At 47.0% G+C, this 22,015-nt stretch overlaps 1 protein-coding gene across 1 annotated transcript in view; it reads right to left on the reverse strand.

Annotated features, from left to right (window-relative positions):
• Positions 1-6,062: 6,062 nt before the first annotated feature.
• DDR2 (discoidin domain receptor tyrosine kinase 2) overlaps positions 6,063-22,015 on the reverse strand; it is a 115,841-nt gene continuing 99,888 nt past the window's right edge. The window contains exons 14-17 of the mRNA XM_026656159.2: positions 19,051-19,242; positions 17,853-18,087; positions 10,752-10,901; positions 6,063-8,437 (exon numbers count right to left, since the gene is read on the reverse strand). Coding sequence (XP_026511944.1) covers positions 8,300-8,437; positions 10,752-10,901; positions 17,853-18,087; positions 19,051-19,242 — 715 coding nt within the window. The 3' untranslated portion in view covers positions 6,063-8,299. The remainder of the gene's footprint in view (positions 8,438-10,751; positions 10,902-17,852; positions 18,088-19,050; positions 19,243-22,015) is intronic.

Raw genomic sequence — 22,015 nt, forward strand, 5'->3', positions numbered from 1 at the left:
GACTTGCGAGGAGACAAACTTGGAGGCTGAACTCAAGAGCTCCTGCCCTGGCTAGCTGGCAGACAAAGACCATATTCACATGGCTTGTCTACACTGCAGTCAGAGGTTTGATTGTGGACTGCGTAGACAGACCTGCACAATCTTTAATCTAGTGAGCACTGCTAAAGATGGTAATAAAGATGTAGCAGCATAGACCTGGCACAGGTTAGGAACATGGTGATCATAACCAGCATCCCTGGGGGGCTTGTACAGCCTGGGCTAAAGCCCATACTGCTGCATCTGCACTGTTATTTTTAGCCATGCTAGCTAGGTTAAGGCTAGCTCTGGTATACGTACCCAAGCTGCAATCACGCTGCCAACTGCAGCATAGACATAGTCATCCCTCAGACCGTGAAGGAGGCAAAACTTGGACGGGTCTGTGTTGATGGGATCTAGAGTGGGCTACAACCAACCCTCCAGTCCTCACTCAAAGGGGAAGTAATGGTTTTTTCTCCCTGCTGCAAAGCACACAGGTCCCTAATAAATATATGGAGATATACCTATCTCATAGAACTGGAAGGGACCTTGAAAGGTCATTGAGTCTAGTCCCCTGCCTTCACTAGCAGGACCAAGTACTGATTTTGCCCCAGATCCCTAAATAGCCCCCCTCAAGGATTGAAGTCACAACCCTGGGTTTAGCAGGCCAGTGCTCAAACCACTGCACTATCCCTCCCACCACAATCCCTGTACTGGTCTCAGTCAGTGAAGGGCAGCGCATGAGAATGGGACTCCCCCCTACACCCATAGAGTGACCAGACAGTAAGTGTGAAAAATTGGGACGGGGTGAGGGGTAATAGGAGCCTCTATAAGAAAAAGACCCAAAAATTGGGACTGTTCCTATAAAATTGGGACATCTGGTCACCCTATACACACATGCCAACGCATGACTTGGACCATCCTGCAGTTTGCACAGATATAACACGGGCAGCAGCCTGGATTTTTAAAGATGATTGTTATTTACAATTGATCATTTTACAGAAGTACAATTCAGGGTGTTCTTACAGAGAATAAATAAGGAACTACAGAAAACTATACATGTGTATCATGTCTCCTTTTCAATTACAGAGCACTTGTAGAGAGCGGTTTTGGAATGAGTATTGGAGTTAGATCGAGCACTATGCGTTAGGAATGGAAGACGCTATTTGACATGCTCTGTACTGGGTTGAGCTATACAGCACAAGGACCCATTAGCCCCAGCAACGGGTCACAACATTGTTTCAGAGACATACTTTCTGCAGTTGGGGAGGGCAGGGAAACAGACATCAAGGTTCATTAAATAGATAAGCTTGGTATTTACAACACAGGCACAGAGCAATAAACCATCCACATCAGTTAGATACTGGCCATATTCTCCTCCTTATCACCTCACTCAAGTCAGTGGATTTACACTGATGATGACTTACTGTTGGGAGAGGAAATCTGGCCTGTTGCCCTTTATGGACCTGCTTTGCAGAGATGCTGATCATGCCGAACTACACCTGGAATCAATGGGAGCTACAGGTGCTCCACACCTCTGAAAGGCAAGCTCTTTTATAAAGCTCTCCATGCTTCACCAATTCAAATTTGGGGCACATTGCCAAGTTGCACTAGGGAGGTCTAGGGCCCGATTTCCCACTACTGTGCACCTTGTGTCAGTATTTACATGTGCAACGTGTGTGCAGAATGCCACCAACTCCCAGTGGTTGTATTTCACACCCTCTTTGCACGCAGTTAGCACTGGTGTAAATGGCAACACAAGGTGCCAGTAGTGCAGATTTGGACCTGCTGCATGCAATAGACATTTGCTCCATGTTATGAGAAAGGAGAATTTTGCACCTGTGGTTGCTAGGAAGCTTAACAATTATTAATAATACCTACTATATCATACACTTTTATAGCATCTTTCATCCCAAAGGACCCAAAGAGTTTTACAAACATCTTTACAAACAGTATATACACACGAGTCAGGGAAAGGCAGCAAGTGCTGGGGCAGAATGCAGCCAATATCACATCAACACTACACAATAGTTTAGGTCAGGAAGTGAAGGACAATAACCCCAAGTGAAACTGAAGAGGGAATTTAGGGAGGCAGAATGTCAAGATTTAGCTATTAGAGAGACAAGATCTCTCTAATATCCTGGGTCTGATACGTCTACAACTACACTGCATACAAGATTTAGCTAGGCTATCAAATCCAGAAATCCCTTTTGTTTATGGCCTTGAAAATGCACCAATATTGCTGGTGATAGCATAGCACAACTTTTCAATCTGGGGCCCAATCCTGTTGCCATGGAGCATTGCCATTGACTTCAATGGCCAAGATTTTTTATGGGGGGGGGGGTCTAAAGTTAGTATCTTAAATCCATATTTAGGTGCCTAAAGAAGTGGTCTGATTTTGAGAAATGCTACACTGCAGCTAGCAGTTCCACTGATTTCAGTGATTGGTGCTGGGTCCTTGTCACTTTGGGGGGGAAAAAATCCAGCCACTTCTTTAGGTGCCCCAGTATGGAGTTAGAAACCCAAGTGTGACAAGCCATTTTTTAAAATCTTAGTCCATAAGTGGTGATTGGAGTCCAACGTTTACTACCTCATGACTGCTGCTGCAAAGGGAGCCCCAAACATTGCTTGGGCTAGGTCAATCTGACACAGAGGGTCTGCTTGGTTTCATATTAATTTCTTGCAAATAGCTCAGTATATTGTTGATCCTGTAACAAGTTCATGGCTACTCAGCACATTACAGTTATCACCTTGCTGCAAACCATGGTCTCCTGCAGCTTGATGGGAACAGAACTCAGACAGTGGCTAGGGGAGGAGGAAAAGTCAGACTCCCTGTTATTGGAGCTACTGAAGGGTCTCCATTAACTTTCAGCAGTGTCAAATATATGACACATAGTTAATCAGTTTTGATTCTAGGCAGCTGAGGGCAGTGGTGCCACATACACACTAGCAAGTTCATTATGATACTTATTTAGAATCGAGACATTCTCCAGCAATTTAAAGATGATTGAGGTCAGTTTGGGGGCAGAAGTAACTGGACAGTTTCCTAATTAGCTGCTTAAACTTTATCCATTCTCTAGAAGAGTTGGTTTGAGCTGTGAGAGAAACACCAGAGGGGGAAAAATGTTATTTCATTTGCCAACATCTTATTGGTGTGAATGGAAACAACTGTACACATCTAAATCTATGCATCTAAGCATGGGACCAGACCTGGCTCTGACAGTGAAACCAGTACTAGAGGCAGTTGCAAGGGTTTGAATTCTATATCACTTGGTCACAACCCCTGATAGTTTGGGATCCTCTGTGGTCATAGAAGGGACCATAAGGGTCATCCAGTCTAACCCCTAGCCAAGGTGCAGGATTTGTTGTGTCTAAACCATCCAGGGCTGATGGCTGTCCAGACTCCTTTTGAAAACCTCCAGTGAAGGAGCTTCCACAGGCAGTCTGTTCTATCGTCCGATTGTTCGTACAGTTAGGACATTTTTCCTGGGATTTAATCTAAATCTGTTGTGCTGTATCATAGAATCATAGAATCATAGAATATCAGGGTTGGAAGGGACCTCAGGAGGTCATCTGGTCCAACCCCCTGCTCAAAGCAGGACTAATTCCCAACTAAATCATCCCAGCCAGGGCTTTGTCAAGCCGGGCCTTAAAAACCTCCAAGGAAGGAGACTCCACCACCTCCCTAGGTAACGCATTCCAGTGCTTCACCACCCTCCTAGTGAAATAGTGTTTCCTAATATCCAACCTAGACCTCCCCCACTGCAACTTGAGACCATTGCTCCTTGTTCTGTCATCTGCCACCACTGAGAACAGCCGAGCTCCATCCTCTTTGAAACCCCCCTTCAGGTAGTTAAAGGCTGCTATCAAATCCCCCCTCATTATTCTCTTCTGGAGACTAAACAATTCCAGTTCCCTCAGCCTCTCCTCATAAGTCATGTGCTCCAGACCCCTAATCATTTTTGTTGCCCTCCGCTGGACTCTTTCCAATTTTTCCACATCCTTCTTGTAGTGTGGGGCCCAAAACTGGACACAGTATTCCAGATGAGGCCTCACCAATGTCGAATAAAGGGGAACGATCACGTTCCTCGATCTACTGGCAATGCCCCTACTTATACAGCCCAAAATGCCGTTAGCCTTCTTGGCAACAAGAGCACACTGTTGACTCATATCCAGCTTCTCGTCCACTGTGACCCCTAGGTCCTTTTCTGCAGAAGGTCTGACGGCTTGCTGCACTCAGCCGGGCACTCCAGCCCGGAAACGCGGACCCCGCGGCTTGCCGCACCGGGAGAGTGGGGCTATTTGCCCACCCCGTGCACACGCCTATGCTTCTGCTCCCTGCCCCCGCGGGGGGAGCGGAGGGCAGAGGAAAGTAGGCCAGGCTGGGCAGGATTTTTAATGGCACGCTGGAGTCCCGGCAGGCAGCAGCGTGCCATTAAAAATCGGCTCGCATGCCGTCTTTGGCACGCGTGCCATAGGTTGCCGACCCCTGACCTAAGCAATGCAAGAAAATACTCTATGTTAGAAGTTTATGGGGACCAACCCTTGCAGGAAAACCCTGCCAGAACTCAGGACCCAGCAAGTCAAATTAGCCTTTGAAAGAAATCCCTTAAGTCTTGCTCTTTGTCATTCCTGAGCCTAGTCTCATTCCCATGCTGATCAGAGATCCCAGAAAAGTCCTTTAATTTATTTAAAGAAAACTATTTCATGGGAGAGATTAAACAGCTTTTAGCATGACTAAAGATTTGCCATTTGCCTTAACTTGCCCAAGACTGGAAGTGCTTTGTGCACAGAGACTGATTTTATGGCCATGGGGCCTAGGATCGCAGCTAAGGCTGAATGACAGATTTCATTTTAATAGGAAAGAAAAATGCCAAGGAACTTTTCTGTTTTTTTGAATTTCAGGGAATACAGGAATGACAAATTCTGCTCTTGATGCAATTTTAATTATTTTCCTATCATTTCTTTGATGGTACTTGCTATTTGAATGGGAAAAATAAACAGTGCTGATTGCTCTTTATGTATAGACTCAGAACCTGTCTCCTCAAATCATCACGCACAAAGGCCAGTCTACACTAGCTGAGAATATGTCACCACTAACTGTTGCTTGGAATGCATTAAGCTTACAACAGCTTAGGACTGCAAACAACAGCCATCCCAAATGGTGATTCTACTAGCTGTTCGCAGTGTCTGGCATGAAGCTGTTAGCTTAGCGTTGGCTGCACCAGTGCAGTCTGCAATAGTTGGGTCCCTGTGTAGTTGGGAACGCACAAGCACTGAATGTGCCCAGGTTGAACCCATCCTCCCAACTCCACTCCATAATGCATAATTTCACCCAAGGAAATTACCCACACTCCCAGCAACATTGTGAGCCCCCAGAGGAATCCTAGAAAGTAAGAGTGTAACACTGGCAGACCAGGTGCCAGCTCATGGCGAGGGCCCAGGCCTCACTGAACACTGACAAATACAGAGTTGGAAACCAGTCTGGCTCACCTGTATGTTAGTGTGGTTAAAACAGATATTAGAGTTATAAGAATGTGTTTAGTTTATACTTTATGAAATGCTTGTAGGATGCTGCATGTATTATCTCACTTATAATATCTGTATCCCATGTAATATTTAAGTATTTATTCTGTAACTATGAAAGTGTTTGCTATGAAACTGGGATACCCCCACCACCATCAGGAGAGAAGCATTACCAAAGTGTGAAATACTAGTGTACCACAAGAGGTGTCATCTCCTGCCCAACAAAAGATATACAGCCACAAGACAAGCCACAGTGGTACATCAGTGGACTTGTTGATTGCTCCCTCACACCCATGAAGAGGTGACGTGCGCAAATGTTTGTCCCATCAGTTTGAACTCAGAGGCAAAGGGAATAAAAATGCTGTTTGGATGGACTCTGAGGGGCAAAGATTCCTAAACATAAGCAAAGATCCCCAGCTGGGTTAGCCCTAAAGAACATATAAAGCTTGCATATTATAGCAGCTATCATAATCTTTTGGCACCTGCTTTAACCTTGTAAATAACTCTTATTTCTTTTAATAAACCTTTAGACAGTTTATTACAGGATTGGCTACAAACATTATCATTAGTGAGAAATCTAGGGTGCACTTGACCTGGGGTAAGTGACTAGTACTTTGGGACTGGGAGTAACCTGAATATTGCTGTGATTTTTGGTGTAAGGCATCATCTATCACAGAGGCAGGCTTGCCTGGGTGACAAGACAGCCCTGAGCACCCGAGGGGACTGTCTGTGACTCCAAGTTAAGGCTTTTACAATGGTTTAGGAGTTCACACTTGTTACTTGGTTGATGAAATCTAAGTACAGAACATACAAGGAGTTTGGAGTTCGTGCCTTGTTTCTTAACAGACTGCCCTGAGGTTGGCACCCATATTTGTGAGTCATTCTAGACACCTTGGCAATTGGTACAACTGCAAATCTTTCTGGGTGGTGATAGCCAAGATGGGTCTGATGCAAATAGAGCTGCTGTGTTGACATACCAGCTGCTGTCAGGACAAGTGAGGCAGACAACTATTTCACACAGCCCATGTCCCTGCAATGGTTTGCTCACTTAGCATAGGCACAGCACCCATATACGCATGCCCTATCCATGCTAGGTTATAGTATACTGGAAACAGTGCTACAGGTTTGGGCATCTCAGTATGAGCGTATCAGACCAACTGTGTTCTCTGTTGAATTTCAAGGGCTGGTGTGTATGCAAATAACAGGCATCCTTGTAGGAAACAGAGGTGTATTCCATACTCTAAGGGTTTCACTTTCACACCCATTGCATCAGCAAGCCCCTTTGTGTACATTGACTGGAAACGGACAGAGCAAACAGCGCCAGTAGGGACGCTGCCCAAATCATTCATGCAGCAACCAAATCTGGGGGATGCCAGGGGAGCACATTCATTCTCATAGAAGCTCCAACCACGGCTAGATTGGTCCCAAGTACTTTCGGCTGGAAATCCTTCCAGACCACAGCTGGGAGTCAGACAAAGCCCTAGAATAGAACATGCCATGCCAAGGGAGCTTCTGTGTCAAGATGGGGTGTGTAGGAGAGGAGCTATCATTAGTGGTAACTCCAGGCATTGTATTCACAACAAACAATATTATCATGGTACTCAAGGTTACTGCAGGCAGGGGTGGGTGCTAGTGGCAGCCCTCGGTGCTGGCAGATGTCCAGAGCAGTGCAACATCCTGTTCCTTTACTTATTAAATCTCAAGGGGGGGGGCATACATGGGGAGGGAACTGGGCGATTATGGCCATTTAACCTTTGAAATGAAATGTTTGTTCTAAAACGTCTCTCTCACCCTGATTCTCAGGAAATGCAGAGCTAGCACCTACCCCACTAATCTGGTAGCTGTAGGATTTCCCTACCCTGATAGCATGAACAGCAGATGCAGAATGCATTTCTCAGGGACATGAGGTCCTTTCAAGAGGCCATGCCTGGGTTAGAAGAGGGCACCTCTGCTGTCCTCTAGATGGGTGGCTTGTCATTCCTCATTGGTCCTGCAGCAAATGCAGTAAACCATATGCTCCTCAGAAAGCAATGCCTCCATTGCAGTGGGAATGTTCACCTACAGCAGAATGCACATTCCAGCCCAGCAGCTGGCACACTGTACTACACAATGTGTTTGGGCTTTCCCCTGTCTAACGGGCTGTAACCAAACAAGGATGGGAGGAATCCAAACCAGGCAAATGCTAAATCCGTTGAGCCTGTCTGAAGCCTAAAAGTGTCCAGATCGGTTCAGTTTTCACTTTGTAATTGCACAGCCCACTATGCTTTAGTGGCAGCTCCTGCATCACTGTGTTCCTCACCTGCATTCCCTGCACTAGGCACATCCCCCAAATACCCTCCCTTTACCAGGCACTTTCCTGGTGTGTGCTCCCATCCACAGATGCATTCCCAGAACACGCTCCCTGCACGAGGCGCCTCCTCATGGAGAACATGGACCTTACTTTTCCCCTTCCAAAATGGGAAAACAGAATCCTCTTTGACTGAATCCACTGATAAACAGGAACATGCCACATCTATCAATAACCCTTGTTCATCCTTTGTCATTCCAGAGTTAGCTTGTCATATGAGCTATGGATTTGGTCTGATCTCGGCTTGGTTCCTTCTCACTTTTTTCTCCGCTTATGGTGGTTTTTTAATGTGCAGTAGAAGAAGCCCCACTGCCCAGGTTTTGTTGTGAGTCCAGGTGAAGTGGCTTCAGTTTTTACAGGTGGGTCTTCTGGGGTGGGAGGAGGAGCAGGACGTGTGAGGGAAGCAAAGTGTCACTCTTCGCTGGCTGATGGTTGGAGGAGGCGGTGAATTTCCTGGAAGGAGGGGCGATCTTTCGTGTCTCGTCTCCAGCAGCTGAGCATTAGCTTGTAGACAGGATCAGGGCAGAGAGCAGGTTGGGGAAGGTATGTCTTCAAAACAAAACAGACATTACAAAAGCAGAGAGTTAATGGCATACTTAAACAGCCTGGAAGAAGAGCAAACTCACGCCAGGGAACTTGATTTCCCATTATGGAGGGGCCGGTGCCCATTGTAGTAAAAGAAAGCCAAAGGTCCCAGACTTATTGTGAACTGCATAATGTATTGGGCTAGAGAAATGGGACACTGAATGCAGAGGTTTGATTGTATCCCATTACCCACCTAATTACTACTGTCCTCTGAACACTGGGAGCAGTCAGGATCATGCTAGGGCTCAATCCTGTGCAGTGCAGAGGGTTCAGACCCAATCCAGCAAAATGCCTCAAACACAGAAAGCACGAGCCACCAAAAGCAGCTAGGGTACAATGGTGATGAAGCCTTTTGCTCCCAGCCTATTTACTCTTTGGCTCACGCTCTAGCTCAGCCTGGGTCTGGGCTCCCAGTGCTGCAGGGGAAGGTTACACTGAATGAAAGTTTGCACTGGAATTTTAAAAAAATACAATGAAAGCAACTTTGTGGACTCGGGAATAAAGTTGGAACCTCCCATTCCATTATAATCCTGATTTGGATACACACACAACACAACCCCACCACACATGCTAACTTCACCAAACCTTAACCCAGATGCCTGAAATTATCATAAGATGTATGCAGTTGCAGCAACAAAGACTGCTGGTCAGAAAACAGAATTTTCATTCTGCAGGAAATTTCAACATTTCAATATTTGTTTTCTTTCCAAATCGGAATGAAAGTCTAAATTTTCCACCAAATGGAAATTCCAAAACATCAAAATGTTTTTATTAAAATGAAATAATTTTACCTTATTGAATGTCAAAACAATATAAAATATTAAATATATTATATTTAATAGTAGATTTATATTATATTAAAATATATATTATAAGTCAAAACAGTAAAGTTGAAACAAAACATTTTGACATTATTGAAATTAAATGAGAAAGCTGAAATGATTCACTTAGAGATTTTTCCAGTGAAAATTTCATCAAAATGAACACATTCCTGTGAAAAGTTCTTATTTTAATGATAGGTTTCCTTTGGAAAATGCAGTATTAGCCAAAAAAATTTCAAACAACTTTAGCAACAAAGTTTCACCAAAAAGATGTTTGCCTGAAATTGCAGAGAGGCTGAAACTTTGACTCTGATGGGTGTGAATCATGCCGAAAATACTCAGCAATGTATGTCATGCCAATGGGTGTTTCCATCTCCAAGCCATTGCTGTGCATGTTGGGTGGGAATTAAGCACACTGAATGCAGACAGAGCACATTAGCAGTGAGCCAGAATGCAGGATACGGAATTTGGGTACAATATACCTGATTAAGTGATACTTTGCTACTGTAGACCGGAAACAAGGGGCATATATTTTTGACAATGAGGGTGATTAACCAATGGAACAATTTACCAAGGGCTGTGGTGGATTCTCCATCACTGACCATTTTAAAATCAAGATGGGATGTTTTTTCTAAGAGATCTACTCCAGAAATTATTGTGGGGAAGTTCTGTGGCCTGTGCTACACAGGAGATCAGACTAGATGATCAGAATGGTCCATTCTAGCCTTGGAATCTATGAAAAACTAGTGTGCCTGGGGGAGCAATGAAGTATAACTGCTCCCAGAAGGAAGGCACTTGGCAGTGTGGACTGCGATGGCTTCAAGAAGTCAGGAGCCAGGGGAGTTTCTATTGCCAACACAGGTGTAGCTCAGTCTAAGGGATCTGATGGGGGGAGCTGCCAAGGTTGTCTTGGAAATTGTGCTCTTGATTTTGAAAGTTACTGACAACGTAACCCTGTGTGTGCTAGAAGTAGGGTGACCAGATGTCCAGATTTTACCAGGACTGTCCCAATATTAGGGGCTTTGTCTTCTTTAGGACCCTATTATCCCCCACCCCCCATCCCAATTTTTCACCCTTGCTATCTGGTCACTCTAGCTGAAAGGGTCACACTTCCTCTACGTTTCTGGACATTCTCAAAGAACCTAGGCACAGAGAGGGCTCTGCAGGAACCTGCACTGGGCATTTCAGTACTCTCCTTTTTCATCTTTAAAGTGAGACCGACCTTAACGCTGAATTTTCAGCCTCTCTAACATTGTATTTCTGTTTACATTGGAAACTGAAAGTTTATGGAGCTCTTCCTTTGAAGGTTTTGATAGAAATTGCACTTTCAAGCTTAACTTATCCTTAACCAAGCTTTTTTGTGGGCTGGTTATGTTGAATGAGTTCCTCCCCACCCGACCCTGAATTAATTATTTTCTGTCCCTTCCCTGGATGTATTTCCCCACCACATTTCCTACCTGCCGCCCCTGATCCCTGAAGAATTCTCCGGTATTCTCAATGACCTGTTCATCTGACAGCTGGGAATACGGTTGCTCTCGGCAAAAAGTGAAGGTCTCCCATAGTGTCACCCCAAAAGCCCAGACATCGCTGGCTGTAGTGAATTTTCCCTATGGGTGAAAGCAGAGATAGGAAGCTCAGGATTACAGATGTGTGTGCATGCACACAAACACACACACTCTCCCCTGCTCCCCCATAACCAATCCCTTTGAGATGAGGGAAGAGAAAACATTCAGCTGGCAACAACAGAAACCACTGGAGGCACCAAGACATGTTTCCTGATCTTGTTCACATTCAGATTTATTCATGATCTGTGTCATGCTGTCTGGTGTAGCCACAGGCACCGACTTTCCAAAGTGCTGGGGAGTGCTCGACCCCCTGGCTCTACCCCAGGCCCTTCCCCCTCTCCACCCCTTCCCCGCAAGGCCCCACTCCTGCCCCACCTCTTCCTGCCCAGTTCTGCCCCCAAATGGTAGCAGAGATGTAGTAATCTGCCAGATTCCCAAAAATCTCTCAGAATAACATAAGAATGGCCATATTGGGTCAGACCAAAGGTCCATCCAACCCAGGATCCTGTCTACTGACAGTGACCAATGCCAGGTGTTCCAGAGGGAGTGAACCTAACAGGTAATGATCAAGTGATCTCTTTCCTGCTATCCATCTCCACCCTCTGACAAACAGAGGCTAGGGACACCATTCCTTACCCATCCTGGCTAATAGCCATTAATGGACTTAACCTCCGTGAATTTATCTAGTTCTCTTTTAAACCCTGTTATAGTCCTAGCCTTCATAACCTCCTCAGGCAAGGAGTTCCACAGGTTGACTGTGCACTGTGTGAAGAAAAACTTCCTTTTATTTGTTTTAAACCTGCTGCCCATTCATTTCATTTGGTGGCCCCTAGTTCTTATATTAGGGGAACAAGTACATAACTTTTCCTTATTCACTTTCTCCACACCGCTCATGATTTTATATACCTCTGTCATATCCCCCTTAGTCTCCTCTTTTCCAAGTTGAAAAGTCCCAGCCTCTTTAATCTCTCCTCATATGGGACCCATTCCAAACCCCTAATCATTTTAGTTGCCCTTCTCTGAACCTTTTCTAACACCAATATATCTTTTTTGAGATAAGGAGACCACATCTGTACGCAGTATTCAAGATGTGGGAGTACCATGGATTTATATAAGGGCAATAAGATATTCTCTGTCTTATTCTCTATCCCTTTTTGAATGATTCCTAACATCCTGTTTGCTTTTTTGACTGCCGCTGCACACTGCATGGAAGTTTTAGAGAACTATCCACGATGACTCCAAGATCTCTTTCCTGATTAGTTGTAGCTAAATTAACCCCCATCATATTGTATGTATAGTTGGGGTTATTTTTTCCAATATGGATTACTTTACATTTATCTACATTAAATTTCATTTGCCATTTTGCTGCCCAATCACTTAGTTTTGTGAGATCTTTTTGAAGTTCTTCACAGTCTGCTTTGGTCTTAACTATCTTGATCAGTTTAGTATCATCTGCAAACTTTGCCACCTCACTGTTTACCCCTTTCTCCAGATCATTTATGAATAAGTTGAATAGGATTGGTCCTAGGACTGACCCTTGGGGAACACCACTAGTTACCCCTCTCCATTCTGAAAATTTACCATTTATTCCTACCCTTTGTTCCCTGTCTTTTAACCAGTTCTCAATCCATTAAATGATCTTTCTTCTTATCCCATGACAACTTAATTTACTTAACAGCCTTTGACAAGGTCCCTCACCAAAGGCTTTCTGGAAATCTAAGTACAGTATGTCCACTGGATCCCCCTTGTCCACATGTTTGTTGACCCCTTCAAAGAACTCTAATAGATTAGGAAGACATGATTTCCCTTTACAGAAACCATGTTGACTTTTGACCAACAATTTATGTTCTTCTCTGTGTCTGACAATTTTATTCTTTACTATTGTTTCAAATAATTTTACTAATAACTCTGGGGATCTCTATCTTCTCGTTCAGTTATTCTGCCTTGTTAGAATCCAAACAATCCAGAGATTAAAGGATCTTTCTTTGAATCCACATTTATAGTTTCTTCACACCAGAAAGCAAGATCATAAAATCATAGGACTGGAAGGGACCTCGAGAGGTCATCTAGTCCAGTCCCCTGCGCTCATGGCATGATTAAGTATTATCTAGACCATTCCTGACAGGTGTTTGTCTAACCTGCTCTTAAAAATCTCCAATGATGGAGACTCCATAATGTCCCTAGGCAATTTATTCCAGTGCTTAACTACCCTGACAGTTAGGAAGTTTTTCCTAAAATCCAACCTAAACCTCCCTTGCTCCAATTTAAGCCCATTGCTTCTTGTCCTATTCTCAGAGGTTAAGAAAAACAGTTTTTCTCCCTCCTCCTTGTAATAACCTTTTACGTACTTGAAAATGTTATCATCTCCCCTTTCAGTCTTCTCTTTTCCAGACTAAACAAACCCAATTTTTTAAATCTTCCCTAATTGGTCATATTTTCTAGACCTTTAATCATTTTTGTTGCTCTTCTCTGAACTCTCTCCACATCTTTCCTGAAATGTGGTGCCCAGAACTGGACACAATACTCCAGTTGGGGCCTCTCTACCCATGTGAGCTTTTCACTCATGAGGATGAGTGAAGAATGCACTTAGCCTTTTGACCTCTGACCATCATGCATAATTTGCTTTGAAATTAGCATTTTCTGATAAAGTCCTTAAGTCCTTCATTAGCATTTCACAAGATTTCTTGGGTGGGTTATTTAGTCTCAGGATATACACCATGTAAATGTTTGCTTTTACATTATAACAGGAACAGATACGGGAAAATGATACATGTAACATTCCACTAATTTTCATGAAGTTTAAAATCTGAGGACACATTTAACACTTTGATCTACTAACACACAAGTGAACTGGCTTGGGGTTCTGACCTGAGCTGACACCTGGTTTGCCAGCATCACAATCTGCATGTGGAACTCCTATTTGCAGAGGGAGAGAGAGCTGAATGGAATTGGGGTACATAGCTCTTAGAACACCCGTCCAACAGAATTATGTTTTTCTCCAACTCTCAGCTCTTCCCTCCTTCTCCCTCTTTTCACAGATCTTTAGGCCAGGAGGGCCCATCATGACCCAACTCATCTGAGCTTCACAGGTGAGAGATCCCTGCCTGGAGTTCAATAGCCTGTGACTGAGCTACAGCAGATCTTTCGGAATGAAACCCATTTACCACAGCCCTCAGTGAGCTGCTCCGGTGGTCGATCACCCTGAGCATTAGAAATCACACCTTGTTTTGCTCCATGTCACATGAACAAAACCACTGCTGGGCGTCTCTCTCCTGGTCCAGAGGTTTCATCTCTCCAAGGCTGGTGGCATTAAATTGCTAGGGGAGGGCTCATGCCTTATGAACCTACTCCCACCAGCAACTCATCAGAGCCAGGGTCTGGTAAGTTTCAGGACACATGTTTGGCCAGGCTTTTATTAACTTTTACAACGAGGAGTGTGCAGAAACTATGAGGTGGGTCTGCTACAGTCTCTTGAATTGTACTTGTGTAGGCAATGGGAGCCTTATGCATAGGTCTTAATAGATAGCAGTAGGGTCCTTGGTGGGCTGGGTGGCCTAGTGGTTAGCATCCACTCAGTCATTGGGTAGTGGTAGGGGAGCTCAGACCTGCCACTCCAGTGGTCTCTGACCCTGGACCCTAAGAGAGTCAGCTGCATTGACCCCGGGGGGGGGGGGGGAGAAGGGGGGAGTTACCCTCCCTGGGGACACTTCCTGCCACTGCTCCCTTTGCTTATGATCCTGGGTATGGAAAAAGAAAAAAGGAAGCAGAACTGTCAGCCCCAGCTGGGCTCAGCACACAGTCATGGTATTTCAGGGAGGTGTCTCCAGTACTCTTCCCCAGCTGGGCTGTCTCGAGTTGGAGGGGTGGGGCTAGCTGGGCCCAGCACTGTCTTTTAACCCCTTCCATGCCAGTGTGGGATTTGTATACCCATCACATAGATCAACACAAGCATTGAATGAGAAATGCCAGGATCTGCCTGTCAGGCTGTGATAAATGAAGTGTGTGCGGGGGTGGGGGAGCTCCCTTTGATGGACACCCAGCCAGCCAGTTAGCTGTAAAATCCCTCTTGTAGCAGTTCTCTGCTTGCTTTACCTGTAAAGGGTTAACAAGCCCACAGGTAAAAGAAAAGGAGTGGGCATCTGACCAAAAGAGCCAATGGGAAGGCTAGAACTTTTAAATTTGGGAAAGAAATTTTCTCTTTGTCTATTGTTCTCTGGGCTGCAGGGACACGGAGCAGCAATGCTATAAGCAGAAATGCTGTGTAAGGTTTGAACCAGGTATGAAAAAGTATCTTCCATACCTAGAAGAAATAATTTGGATAGGGAATGTTTAATTGGATGCTATCAGATTTATTTCTTATTTTGGCTTGTGGATCTCCTCTGTGCTAACCCCAGATAAAGGTTACAAGCAAACAAAAGTATCTGGGGTTAGCACAGAGGAGATCCATAAGCCAAAATAAGAAATAAACCTGATTGTGTCTAACTAAACATTCCCTATCCAAATTATTTCTTCTAGGTATGGAAGATAATTTTTCATACCTGGTTCAAACCTTACTCAGCATTTCTGCTTATAGCATTGCTGCTCCATGTCCCTGCAGCCAAGAGAACAACAGACAAAGGGAAAGTTTCTTTCCCAAATTTAAAAGTTCTAGCCTTCCCATTGGCTCTTTTGGTCAGATGCCCACTCCTTTTCTTTTACCTGTGGGCTTGTTAACCCTTTACAGGTAAAGCAAGCAGAGAACAGCTACAAGAGGGATTTTACAGCTAACTGGCTGGTTGGGTGTCCATCAAAGGGAGCTCCCCCGCTCCTCTCACCCCACTTCATTTATCACACAGGCTGAGGGGATATTTGGATCACTCGGGCATGGGCAGCTAAAGCTTCAGGTCTGGTTGTCTGACACGAGAGTGTGGTGGCTGCCCAGTTTTCAGACTATGGTTTTGCAATAAATACCATTGCTGCTGTCACTGTCTGATGGGGTCGGTCTGCTCTCTCTGGACTGGACTGCAGCACCCCAGTTCCCATTGCTGTTCTCTTGTTCAGAACACATGTCCACCTGGACTCACCTATTTAGTTTTGTCCTGTTTTAATATCAATTATAAAGCTGCTGCTGCCTCCACTCTGAGACCGTGAGTCAGAACTGACACTTTATTTAAAATTTAAGTAACAATTCTAATCCCTTGATCCAACCCATGATAACATCCACCTCCCAAAACAGAGTCACAAAACTGACCGGATAGCTCTACCCTGAGCAAGTGGCCTGGTGGCTGGAGCTTTGTTATGCATGCCTGGGCCCTGTCATGTGCTGTGGTGTGGGTGGCAGTGATGTCCCTCTGTTTCACCCTCTGTGGCTAGTCAGAGTTCAGGGCCCTGGAGAAGTAGGAATTCATGGAGTCTGGAATTTTCTATAATGCACTTTTGTTTATTTACAAGGAATGCACAAAGTCCTGCTTCTCTGAGCACAGAAGGCGTCAAGAATAAGAGGAGCAGTTTCCCAGCTTACAGCCCCAAGCCTCTTTAGACAGCAGACCCAAAAGCTCCCTCACTAGCTTTTTGCAGGTCACATTGGGCTCACCAGCTATTGCTTGGATTTGTTGTTTTTTGCCTCTGCCTGCCTCTCTCTTTGTCCTTATTTGTTCTCAGTTTCTGTGTGTTCTGCCTTCCCTCCCACACCCAAAACAATACTTTGCAAAAGACTCTACCCACCAGTCCACTCTACTCCTGGGAGGGCTCACAACCCCCTGTTGTCTTGGGGAGTGGGGCTTCTGATTAGCTCATCCTGACACTTCTGGTAACTGCAGGCTGCAGTAATGCCCCGGCTCAGAGGGGTTTGTAATCAAAGCAGTCACTGGTCCCTCTCAGCATAACGCTATCAAAGTGCAGCCAATTGACCCAGGGCATTCTCCTTTTCCTCCTCATTCAGTGCCCGTATAAAGATGTCCATTTCTATGTGACACCCCCTCTCCCCCCATGAGACAGTCCCTTTCTCTCATGAGGCCGCAGTATAGAGACAAAACCATGCAAATGCAGACTGCTGTCACCCAGTGAACCTGCCATCCACGGGCTAAAATCTCAGCAGCATTGGACACACACTCAGTGCAGCACAACTGTGTGTGGAAGGCAAATGGGACTTTAGCCCCTCACTAAGAGCTGTTCTAACATGCACCAATTTGGGATAATCTCCAAGGGGCCATGAGGCCAGTGAGAATGGACAGAGTGCAGTGCACCCCAGATCCCCTTCCCTCAGCACTCTCATACCTCCAACAGGCTATGGCTGGTGTAGGTGCCTATTATCTTCCATTGCTTCTGGGTGACTAGAGAGGAGAACAGTCTCCACCCTTCCCAGGTAGCTGTCACAGAGCCATGGAGCTGGAGGGCTGGGATTAAGTGGGAGGTGACCTCAAGTAATGAGCTCACTTGGCAAGGTCCTGTCTCAGGGATAGTCTTGCTGCAGGCAAAATGCCCCTCAGGAGGCAACCAGCTGCAGTCCTCGCATGGCAGCCCAAACAGGTAAAGTACCATCTAACTGCTGTAATTATCAAGCTAGGCCTTTAGCTGCACCCACTTATTGACAAATCTACAGAAAAGCAGCGCCACTCTCATTCAGATCTAAGCAACACACCAAGAAAAGATACTGCACATCTCTCACACAGGGACCCAGACATGCTCCAGTCCTTCTGTAAAGAGAAACTACGCTCATGGGGTAGGCCCAACCACAGCTCCATCTTCCCCTTTTCTGCCCCACACTGCAATGCCTCCCCATGGTGGAACTGCTCAGATGTCACTAGATTACAGCAGCATCTGAGCGAATGCCCTGGACAACGCATGTAAACACGGAGCCCCCGATTCCATCCTGCCCCTTGATCAATCAGGAGATGGCGGCAGGCAGGGGGCACTGAAACCCATTCCCCATGATCACCCAGTGCTACGGAAAGGGGCCAGGTCCCCACAATCTCTCTCACTGATTCCCCTGGCAGTTGCAAAGTCTCCACTTACCAATAAAATACTCTCCCAGGACATCCAGCGAATAGGGAGCACGGCCCGCCCCTGGATTCGGTAGTAGTCTCCACTGTACAGGTTCCTGCTCATGCCGAAGTCTGCTATCTTGATGGTGTAGTTCTTACCCACCAAGCAGTTGCGTGTGGCCAGGTCCCGATGCACAAAATTCAGAGAGGACAGGTACTTCATGCCAGAGGCAATCTGAGTGGCCATGAACTTCAGGTCAGTGTAGCTGCAGAGACAGGGAAGGCCAAAGGAGAGGTGAGGCTGCTGAGCAGGCCTTGAGCCACCTGGGTGTGATGTCACCTAAACAGGAGCAGTTGGACCTCATTCTCGGCAACTCACAGCAGCCTGCCCTTGTACGATGCAAACCCTGGGGCAACAACCTGGACACCAACAGCCTACAGCAGAAGCTCCCATGGTAATTGCTGGATGTATCATGGAGAGCAGGCCCTGGCTAGATACTGCACTGCAGTGGAAGGGCCAGTCAGGGCAGGAGTGCCCTGACAGTGTGTCACTGGCAGGGCAGTAAGAAATGAGCATGGCATGGATGGCAGAGTGGCCTGGCCAGATTCCTACTGGGCAGCAGCTCCTGCTTGTCCAAGCCCCAGCTACCCAAAGGTTTGGCACATCCCCAAAACAGGGCAACGGCACAAAATGCTGGAGTCACCAGGAGAAGCCCAAGAAATGACAATGAAATAGGCATTTCCTCCTGCATGTGCTTTCACCACCTCCACCTGGTCACACTCACTCTCCCTACCCTCACCCAGCCACCCCCCACTCTGCCCCAGCCCCTGCTCTCCTTACCTCCACCCAGACACACCCTCTCCCCAATCTCCTCTCACTGCCCCCATCTGGTCACACTTGCTCTCTTCACCCCGCTCAGCCACACCTGTCCTCCCTTTCCCCTCACCCAGCCACACCTACTCTGCCCCAACACCTATTTAGCAACACCATTACTCCTCACCCAGGCGCACCTGTTCTCACAACCCCACTCCCACCCAGCCACACCTGCTCTCGTGACCCCTCCCCCACCTGCTCTCCTCTACCCATCACATCTGCTCTCCCTGCCCCTACCCAGTCATATCCTCCCCTTTCTGCATCCCCCACGGTCTTGCCCTTCTGCCCCACCATGCTGTGAGAGTGGTAGAGTCCTGTATAGCTGAGGAGCCCCATGCAGGAGCGGAAGGGCTACCTGACAATGGGTCCATTGCTGGCAGGGGGGAGCTGGGGCTCGTGGCGGGATAGGAACTGATTGAGGTCGCCGTTCTCCATGTACTCAGTAATCATGCAGAGAGGATCGTCGGTGATGCACACTGCCAGCAGCCGGATGATATTGGGGTCCTTGAGCCGTGACATGATCTTAATCTCCTTCAAAAAGTCATTCCTTTCAGAAACAAAACCACACAGACACACGTGAGCCCACAGGGACAGGTATCCGACACATGTGGGCATACATGGACAGACCCAGAGACACACAGACAGAGAGACACGGACCCCCAGGGACAGATGGACAAAGGCAAAACATGCAGGGCACTGGAGTTAATGATACAATGTACAACAAGGGAAAGTACCACAGAGAACAATTTTCACAGCAAAGTATACTAATACTCATGACAGATGTTAATGGGAAAATATTGCTAGCCTTTGCCATGTGGCACCAGGCTTTAGGGCCTGGCAGGTCCATCTGGATCAGCAATCGATAGTGCACACTCAGGGACTTCCCATGCAAGTTGGTTATTCACAGAACGTACTCATGGCCTGCGTCAGAGGTGGTAACAAATGGCACACAGGCAACTTGCTCTTCCCAGAAACCTTAGCTAAGGCATCATGGCTCTGACACCAAAAGGCAGCTCTCTCAGGCCGGTGTCTCTTGTGGACCATCCTGGAGTCTCACTAACAAGCACTCTGTTCCCTGTTCCTGCCTCACTTCCTGGGGTTTATACCCGGGAAACCCCTTAGGCCCTGGCTGCTCCCCTAGGATCACATGGGCCTGGAAGATGACCTGGCCATTACTCTCCAACCCCACCCCTTCAGACAGCTGCTCTGCAACACAAAGGAAGCTCTATAAGGTTTTGCTGCCCATTGGACAAAGGAGGGTGCTTTGACTTCCACAGCTCCGCCATAGCTGCCGCTGGACAGGTTCCTGCATGGGTCCCATCAGTAAGGCTAAGGGGGGAGGGATAGCTCAGTGGTTTGAGCATTGGCCTGCTAAACCCAGCGTTGCGAGTTCAATCCTTGAGGGGGCCATTTAGGGAACTGGGTTTTTTAAGAAAAACAAAACAAAAAAAACCAACTATCTGGGGATTTGTCCTGCTTTGAGCAGGGGGGTTGGACTAGATGATCTCCTGAGGTCCCTTCCAACCCTGATATTCTATAATTGAGTCATGAATATTTTTGGTAAAAGTCACAGGCAATAAATAAAAATTCACAGCCCGTGATCTGTCCATGACTTACCCAAATACCCATGACTAAATCTCTACTTCTGGGGCCCTGCTGCTCCAGGAGGCCCCTGATGTTCCAAGGGGGGCCCCTGATGTGGGGGGCCTGCTCCAGTGCTGGGATTGACAGCCCCCCAGCAGCTGCTCCCAGGGACCGCTCTCTGGATGGCCTCCAGGCATCCCTGGGGCCACTGCTCCAGCCACCCTGGGACCACTGCTGCCTGGGCAGTCCCCAGTGTACTCCCAAGACCACTGCTCGGGTACTCCCCAGAGCCAGCCACACCGGCCACTGTTCCAGCAGACCCTGGAGCCAGCTGCCTGGGTGGCCCTGAAGTCAGCCGCACCAGCCGCTGCGGAAATCATGGAGGTCCTAGAACGTCACAGAATCCGTGACTTCTGGGACCTCCATGAAAGAATTGCAGCCTAACCCATCAGTTTCATGAGCCAAGCACTAGGAAGCCAGCCTGATCTGCGGCATACCTCCCAACATTTGCAGGGGCTGAAGTGGGACAGGTGCTGCCCCCTGGGGGCTGAGAGTAAGCCTGCCTCCCACTTACCCCACAGTGGTGGCTCCTCTCCTGCAGGGCTGGTTGGGTTCAGCTCCCTATGAGGGGCATTGTGACCTGGTTCCTGGCACGCAGGGTCGCCATGCCACTCGTTTGTATGTGTCCTGGCCCCTCAATGAGGCGGGGAGCCAAGCCCAGCTAGACCTATGGGACAGGAGCTGCTTCAGCTGAGCTGGAGGGTCACAGTGGGACAGTCCTGTGAAACCTGGGACTGCTGGGAGGTCTGCTGCAGAGCGTTCAGGTACAGCTACGCTGGGAGGTGTAATCCCCAGCTCCAGCAGGTGTACACATGCTAGCTCTGCTCAAGCTCACACACTAAGAGATAGACATGTGGCCACAGCAGCACAGGCAGTGCTTGAGCTAGCCCCTCAAGTGTGATCCCATCCTCAATCTAGCCATGTACTCGGGAAGCTAGCTTGAGCTACCATCCATGCTGCCATGGCAACACTGCTACTAACACGCTAGCATGTAGCTGTCTATCTGAGCTGGGAATTTCACCTCCAGCTGCTGTGTATATGTGCCCTGAGCGCCCTTGTGATCCAAAATAACTCATTGCACAATGGAAGTGCCTGGGGCAGAAACCTTTCCGGGCCCTAGGAATGAAAGGGACAAAGATGGGAAGAAGAGAGGTTAGCCTCACTAAGGGGCAGAGTTAAGGTTATGTTGGTATCTTAACTGGGCATTTCCAGACTTCCAAGTGTTTTGGAGCTTTTGAAATTTCCTGCAAATTTCCTGGACTTCTTTTTTAAAAAGTTTCTTGATTTTATTAACTACAACATTCTTGTGTTTTCCCTTTAATTGCTGATCCATGTTCTCAACCCTAAGTTCAGCTTCACAGAGTTTTGGTCTAGGTAGGATACATATGCATGCAGCAGGGACCTCACACTGCATGACCCCAGCTTTTTGACTGTAACAGACACCTGTGGCTGCCTAGAACTACCTGGCTTTCCCTGTGTTGAAGCCCATGACTACTTGGGATTTCATGGCAACAATGGGGACAGCAATCAGGTCCGCCTGCTCTAAATGCATAGCCCCCTACCACTTGAGCTAAAGGAGACTCTCCAGTTGCTGTATAAGGCCTCTGACACAGGTCTGATTGCAAACTGAGCAGTCCTGATTCCAAAGTAGAAGGCAGTGGTGACAACCGCATACT

The sequence above is a fragment of the Terrapene carolina genome, unplaced genomic scaffold, assembly GCF_002925995.2.
Source record: "Terrapene carolina triunguis isolate 2854851 unplaced genomic scaffold, T_m_triunguis-2.0 Scaffold212, whole genome shotgun sequence".
NCBI classification, from domain to species: domain Eukaryota; kingdom Metazoa; phylum Chordata; order Testudines; family Emydidae; genus Terrapene; species Terrapene triunguis.